The 7,991-nt window shown below is 37.2% G+C and overlaps 1 protein-coding gene across 1 annotated transcript in view; it reads left to right on the top strand.

Annotated features, from left to right (window-relative positions):
* Positions 1 to 2,132, top strand: part of LOC135478692 (alpha-mannosidase 2C1-like) — a 40,385-nt gene extending 38,253 nt beyond the window's left edge. The window contains exon 30 of the mRNA XM_064758643.1: positions 1,425 to 2,132. Coding sequence (XP_064614713.1) covers positions 1,425 to 1,545 — 121 coding nt within the window. The 3' untranslated portion in view covers positions 1,546 to 2,132. The remainder of the gene's footprint in view (positions 1 to 1,424) is intronic.
* The last annotated feature ends 5,859 nt before the right edge of the window (positions 2,133 to 7,991 follow it).

The following is a 7,991-nucleotide window of genomic DNA, read 5'->3' on the forward strand; positions in this document are numbered from 1 at the left end:
ACGATGATGTTCCAAAATTCTACATGTACCGGTATTTTTGTCTGGTGGCCAATGGTCTTCCGTCTGAATTGCACTGTCAGTTTCTCGCACATATTCTTAATTTGTTGGGTTGCAGTAAGACTATTTTTTTTAAATAAACATTTGAAATACCTGTTAAAACACAGAAATGTTTGTTTCACGGCAATTTAGGATAAGGTGTGTAGCTGCATTCGTTTTCGTTATTGTCGGCCATGAGCAGTGGAAAAACTTTAAGTATGTGAACATGCATACTCTCTCTCTCTCTCTCTCTTTCTCTATCTCTCTCTCTCTCTCTCTCTCTCTCTCGATAGATAGATATAGCATGTGATTCTCATTATATTTTTTTTGAATACACACTGTTGTGATAACCTTTCTTAGGATTTACTTTGTGTTTCCCTCACCCACGTCAATCCAACGAAGTAGGCATCTTGTGCGATTAACTCCGACGCCATGGCAACGTGTCACTGTAGCAGTGGGTTTTGTAGCCGGCTGCAGAATTCATTTATTAAAAGTTTCTTGAATGTGTCGAAAATCTTCAAGCTGGATGCCTTATTCAATAAACAAAAACGTAGCTTACCATGTTCAAATCACTCAGAAAACTCAGAGGAGAGGGGGGCATCGGCTGTTGGACAACGAGGTCCCTTTTTCGATAACAAACTGCATGTATGTAGCTCTGTAGGAGAAACCCAGGAAAGGTACATAGTTCGTGATCGTAAATCGTTAACAGACTGACGAATATGAAAATCAGTTCATATTTTATTCCGAAAATCATCTGGTTAGAAATAATATATATAAAAACAGACGTTAGTACAGCACAGCCCTAACTGCGTATTTCATTAGGCTAAAGGCATCCTCCAGTACTTTTGACGCGGACTGAAGTTTTGCATGTGTTTATGATTTGAGTAAATTTTTTTCCCATTTGATTCTTTGATTCTTTTTCACATTTTGGTATTTTGATGTGTGTTAGAATTCTTCTTAATGTGCGGTACTGTACGCATCTAAATTGGCTGGCAACAAGGAGACACCGGGGTGATATCACCGAAATCATTTGGCAATTGGTGACATTAAAACGTAATATCCAAAACTAGAACTAATTTGGGTGGATTGTGTGAATGTGTAAATATGTGAAAGAAGGACTGTAATTACTGAAGTATTAATCTCTGATGGTAACCTCTCTTGTGGCTTCGTACAATTAAGGCGTCCTTCTAGCTGCATCAAACCGTTCTTTGGCAACTGAAGCAGTCCAGTTGCAGGGGGTTCAGCTTTTAATTCGTGTAAGGATGTTTGCCATGTACCTGGTAAAGTTTTGTTTTACAACATAGACCGGGTGTTAGTTAAACAGTCTTAATTATGGTGTTTAAACTCTATCCAGACAAGTAAATAAGCGTATGTTGTTTGTCTTTCAGATGTGATGGATATGAAGAGGCCATGACTGATGAAGAGAATGATATCCTTCAAGTCTCTGGCAATACTGCCACGATAACATTTTCTCCATTCCAGATCATTAGTCTTATGCTCAAGTTTTAAGAGCTTTCTTGTCCAGATTGGATATATAAGAAAGTAATAAGAAGTGCACTAAGTACTTACTACTGTTATTTTGTCACTAGAAATTGGTTTTGTACCACGGAAATAAAAAATGTACTACATACATGTACACTTACTTCTCATTCGGGGTTTAACACTTATTTGAAATTTAAAAGAAAAAAAAAATTCTGATCCAAACAGATAGATGAGCGAACAGAAAGTTATACCTCTATGACTAAATTCGTGACAACATCTGGCTGTTCTGACAATATATTTATATTATGTTGAAGGGAAGTGGTTTTATGATAGTATTTTTTTATCAAGATGAACTCATATTTTGTCCGGCGAAGTTTTATGGATATTCAGCCTTGCTACTGATGTGTATTTTTGGAAATTTACTGACTTCGCGATTCTTTTGACTAAAACAGAATGTGTTTTATAAGTTTAATTGGATATATTTCAAGTCATCTTTACCGTGGTATTTGTCAGTCTAGCGTGTTTAGGGACGTTACCTTTTATGTATGCATTAACATCAGCTTAATGCATTTCAATGCTAATCTTACAAGCGCTTCTTAAAAATTTTAGTGAATAGTTTGTATTTTATATATGTTTTTATAAATATATTTACAAGAGATATTTGTTGTGATCACACATAATCCAGCATGAGTATAGTATGATCACCATTACAGTACGGTGCCTTAAGTCCAGTATATTATCTTTACAAGCAGATGTTTTGTTTTCAGTGTAACTTTACATTTTTAATGCTTGTAGTTTACGGTTCCTGTTCGTATACGTATGTCACATGTAATTTTGACTGTAGGTTGTGCAAAGTAGGCAACAACGATAAAGTACATGTACGGTTTGCAAACATAGACATGCAGCAAAGTCGATACCAGACTTATTTTCCATTGTAAACGTGCTATTAGTTTTTCAAAAAAATTCAGTAATCAACCAGTATTCTTTAACTTTATTGTGTTAATATTCAGATATTGTTGTTTCATCGGGACAAGGTTATTGAAAATCTTCATCATGGGTTGAAATATAAGAAAATACTGTATTTTTCATGCGTTGGTCATATTGAATAATGTACAAGAAGATTTTTAAACAGATATGAATGTTATTGTTTGTGTATATATGTAGTGGTTTATGGTTTATCTGACCTTTTGGTTTTATTAACTGTCGTCTTTAACCACAATGTGCATCGCTGCTGATAACAGAAATAAGGAGTCATGAAACTTTCTTCCTTGTCAGATTTGTGAGGAACTGTTAAATATACTTACTGTTTCAACTAGTTGCGAAAGACTTGGTGGCCTCCTTGATATCAGAGACTTATATTTCTTACAAGACCTTTCCTATTATGCGCCTCTGGTAGACTGTGCAATATAATGATCCAGTGAGCATACGTTTTATATTGTACATTGACTTGATGCTTATAGTTTTTGCGGCGGTCATCTTTTGTGAAATACCGTTATTATGGGGTCCAAACTGATTTTGAAGAAAGAGAAATTTTGGCGTATATTGATATAACGAGGAATGAAATTTGTTGGCTTTGATTTTCCTTCGCTTTCAATTTTTCGATCAGTGCGTACGCTTGTCGGGCTCTCGGGCCGAATGTTTGTCTTGGTTGAGAAGGTAAACCCGGGACTACTCGTTATTATTTCTTCCCGTCCGTCCCACTGGCCGATCGCAGGATCTAGAAAGCTTAGTGACGGTAACGATCACTTTGTAACTGATCTTTATCTGCCGAGCCTTCCCTAACGTTTGATGGATGACTTGTGGCGGCTCTAATCGACGTGTGTTGGTGTCGTCGTGTCGCCAGCGTTCCCCTGACATGACTTTAACCGCTGACAGTCTGTGATGAACTCCACAAGCTGAACATGGAGCTCAGACGATGATTTCCGCCGCGGATTCACATCCTTGATGCACTGCGACTTGCTAGGCTCTATTGGGATCAATTAGCTTTAGGGAGAACCTTTAATCTTGTTAATTGGAAACTGTTGCTTTGATCGTTGTAGCCACAAACCGTCGATGTTGTGACAGGAAAGGCTTGCAGTTTCCTTTTCTGCATTTGTGTCTGTATTATTACAAATTCAAATGTCCATTTCCCTGAATATTTCCTTTAAATGAGTGAATTTGTGTTGATTGATTGAAGAATGTCTTTGGAAACCGTTTCGTTGCTTCACAGCAGCAGTTCAATTGATGCTTTCATTGACTACTTGATTTCTCCATATGTAATTTGTCGTAGATGTATTTTACACGTATGTTTCTGCCAGTTTCTGTCCCTGTGTACATCTATTTGACAACTCGGTTTTTCTTATCACATATAAAAAAGCATGTGTTGATGAAGAAGCTTTTAACATAAATCGTGTCAATTGAATTGATTACCTATTTCCACATATGTTGCTGTCCTATATTCACCGTGATGTCGCCTGAAGTTGTTTTGATCACAGATCCAGATATTGCGCGAATTACAATTGACATACCGCACTTCTTGGGCCATTTCCTCATTATTCCGTTCCTCATAAACAGATGCAATTTGTGTTATGTTCACTTCTTTGTCTTCAGATGTTAAAGAAACTTGCGAAAATCGATTTGTGTGGCGGCGGAGGGCGTAGAAGTAATCCACGGTACTCACTCTATTCAATTTGTTGTGGGAAGCCCTGATTGTCGGCTCTTCAGCGGCGTTAACGTATTGTGTGGTCTCTGATAGACTCAACAGTTCTATTTATCACATCCAAACAATGCGATGGTTTATTAAACTGAATATCGTAGTTAGTGAAACCATTTTTCTTTCTTTCCGACAGGAATTTATACAAACGACAGAACACACTACTCATACATTCAAATATTTCCAAGGCTCCGAAGGAAGCATGGATTGAAGTAACACTTTGCCGTAATATTTTATATATATCCATGATCGTGTCGAAATCAAATGAACACTTTTTAGGTTCAAGTAAAACAGTGTGATAATATTACAACATTACAACAGATTTGCCCACGCTTTCCCCTTCCGTCATAACAGCCCAGCAGACATTAGATGTGTCTTATATTTGTTTTGAGGCAAGAAATAACTCCCAATCATGTAACCGTATTTAACCTCACCTCATGTGGTGTGCATCTTTGTCAGCGTAACCTTACACAGGAAACGTTGTGGGGGAGATTCTCTTTCGCTCATGTCCTTTAATGATTAATTGTGTTCCGTAGTATTTTATTTCGGTCACTTCAATTACCCCGTTTTCTATTTCCGTCTTCACGTGTGATGGAACAACCATTCCTCACTGAGTAGGTGGCGATAAGACCATTTTTGGCGTATAATACGCTCCAAAACACATCGACAGGGAGCTTAAATACACCCCCCTCCCCCGTTTTCTTGGTGTTGCAGGTGTGTAGGTCTGTAGAGTTTCTGGTGTCTTACACGTAGACTTATACAATCTACTTATTCTAATTTACTTGAATATTGAATTTATCACTCAAGTTTTTTTCATCGATATACATGGAAAAAGGCTGGAGATATTCACTAAGGAAGCAGAGTTTATGGAAATGTCTCTAATCGAATAAATAGGCTAAATGCGTAAATTATAGACGCAAGGAGAAAAACAATGACGTCAAAAACTTTATGTGCTTTGTACTATCACCAGACACGAACGTACTGACTGAAAATTTCACACGAACGCCGCAATCGTAGGCCAAATTTTCCACAGCATTCTCTGTGTTCACTCATATGCCTATTCGCTTGGAGCAGATCCGTATAAAGGATGTAGAAATCGGAAGAGACATATGCGTACCAGCCTTAACATAAGGTACCGGTAGATGATAAATCACCTATCAACATTACCTATTCCATTGTCCTTATGTTAATGTTCTAACCGGTGCATTTTAGAAATTAATGACGTAAAAAAGCATTGTAATGTGGTCAGCGTATATAAAATATCATTGTATTGTACCAAATCGGGGAATTGTATATGAAGAATGATGAAAGTGTGTCTAAATATAGATTAAATGTGTTTCCATGATCAAATAAATATGATTTATTTATGAAATAATTTGGTTGAGATTTTGCGGCTGACATGTACCAAAGAGTATTTCACTTATAAGACGGTAGGAGAACCTTTTCCAGGTAGCTTGAACTTACAACCTACTTGTTTATGGTCCTGAATCAGAACAACCCAAAATGACCCTGCCAGTACATATTGTGTCCTTGTGCCATTCTCAATGTCTTATCCTTAACATGAACACGTACCAGGTGTTTGCCTGTCCCTTACGTAAGCATATTTGAACTTACATCTGTTAAGGAGGTTATGTTTTAGCTGGCATTTATTTGTTTGTTAACAGCTACACGGAAACAAGTTATGGTGGAAATTTGTGCACAGGTAGGCTTTGGACCAAAGAAAAATCCACTAAATTTTCGTCATGATCCGGATCAGGTGTCACTTGAATACCTTATAGGAAAAGTAAACCTCATTTTTTGCCTGGAATAATCTCGAGTGCAAGTGAACGAACCCGCATAACCACGAAATGAAAGTGCATTCCATGTTGTATCCTTTCATATAATGTAGAAAGAATATCATTTCAGCAAACACCGTACACCTTTCTACAGGCGGTAATTTTAAAATTTGGTACATACTTAGAGTGATATCTCTGTTCAAAGATTCTTTGTTATCAAAGTGGCTTTTGTTAGGCTTCTAACAAAAACTCTTATAGCTTTTCCCTGCGCCTTGTCCAGCATTCCAACTCATGACTGGACAGGATATCACAGCGTGATAAGTCTAGCGGTGCTTTATACTGGCAACGGGGAGATGTTTGTACAAACCTTCTCAACACAGGGTCAACCAAGCTTCCTTTCCAGATGCTGCGTTTGGCTCTCTGTGCTCGCAAAAGTAACAGGAGTTCTTTTGTTTACGTGAAATGGTCAGCGCGGTTAGAACACATATAACGTGGGGATTATGATTATGGGAAAATGGAAACTTGCAGGTTTTCGCAAGATGTCCTAACAAACACGGAAAAGTATTATGTGGTCGGAACCCTGGGGCCGAATTTCTAATGACATCTGTGTGGTGTCCTCTATACAGCCGAGCCTGATACAGCGAGAAGCCCGATAAGTGCAGATGTAATGTTTACCTGCATTGCATGACTCGTCTAATTTCTTGATGCCATATTAATCTTATATTTCAGCCTCATATCGTATAATAACAGCTGTTTACAAAATTGCCTCAATAAGGGTTACTCGGATTCTCAGAAAACAAATTTGTTTCTCTATAGATCTTTGATGTGAAGCTTACATAACTTCGATTATATTCTCGACAATTTCAGGCATTAATACCTTTCCCAAAAGCATGCCGAAGTTTTCTGTTTTTGTATTTATGCGTCTTTTCTGTTCACAAAAGCATATAATTACAAAAGACATCTTATCTACTGCTAAACATGAAGACATTTATCGAGCTTGACATTCTCGTGACATTCCTTGAATACAGCCTACAAAGGGAAATTCGTACATATACATGTAGAAAACATAACATTCTTTGTTGACAATTTTCTCTTTTGTTTTCTAGTATTGGCTTAGAAAGAATTCTATCGTTCCAGGCCGTTGCGTAGCGGGTGACTTGATTTTGGTTTACTTTGTTCGTTTGGAATTTGCACTATAGTCTGTTTGTTTTAACCAGCTGTCTGTATATATCTATCTGTAAAATCAGCTTTACTCGCTACCAAAATTGCCTCTCGGTAGTGACACATAACGCCACAAGCTCTACACATTGATATGTTGGACGCCTATATTATCACAAACCAAATGCAGTTCGAATAGTTTTTCTAATTCTTAATGTAAGGAGTTGTTCTTCCGCACGGTGTAAAGACTTTAAGCTGACAAATATCGGTCTTGTTGAAGTCCCCTGTTACGTAGCTTTTTTAGTATGTATTTTGTCAAAATCACGTTGTGTTTAGCTGCATCAGTTACCAGTGGTAAAATCATCAGCGTAATGAATTTGGTAAACGTGCCTGAAATGTAGTTTTGTGACGCTGCATCAAATCAACTGCAGATTTTATACCTCCTCTAATTTCATGTCTTTTAATCTTTAACATTCTTCTCAGCACCTTTTCGGTTTCTTCACGATTTCAATTTTTCAAACGTCCATCAGGCATTAGCTAGCTGGAATGATGCACTCATTTAGAATCGGCACTTCGTTATTTTCCAAACGTTGTGAAGCAGTAATGAAATTAATGATAAGTTTACAGAAGCCTGTTTATGTGCATACATTCAGTTATGGTTTCTTAAACTTCTCCGATCAGCATCTGATCCATTATTCATAGGAATCTAACGAAGGGAAACTATATTGGGTAACAGTAAAAGAAGTTTTACACGGTCCATAAAGAATTAATAACCAACTAATTGTCTCACTGAACACTGAAAATACTACTTTATTACATTTTAATAGTTCCCTTTCTTAACCATTTTT

The sequence above is a fragment of the Liolophura sinensis genome, chromosome 1 (genome assembly GCF_032854445.1).
Source record: "Liolophura sinensis isolate JHLJ2023 chromosome 1, CUHK_Ljap_v2, whole genome shotgun sequence".
In the NCBI taxonomy this organism is placed as follows: domain Eukaryota; kingdom Metazoa; phylum Mollusca; class Polyplacophora; order Chitonida; family Chitonidae; genus Liolophura; species Liolophura sinensis.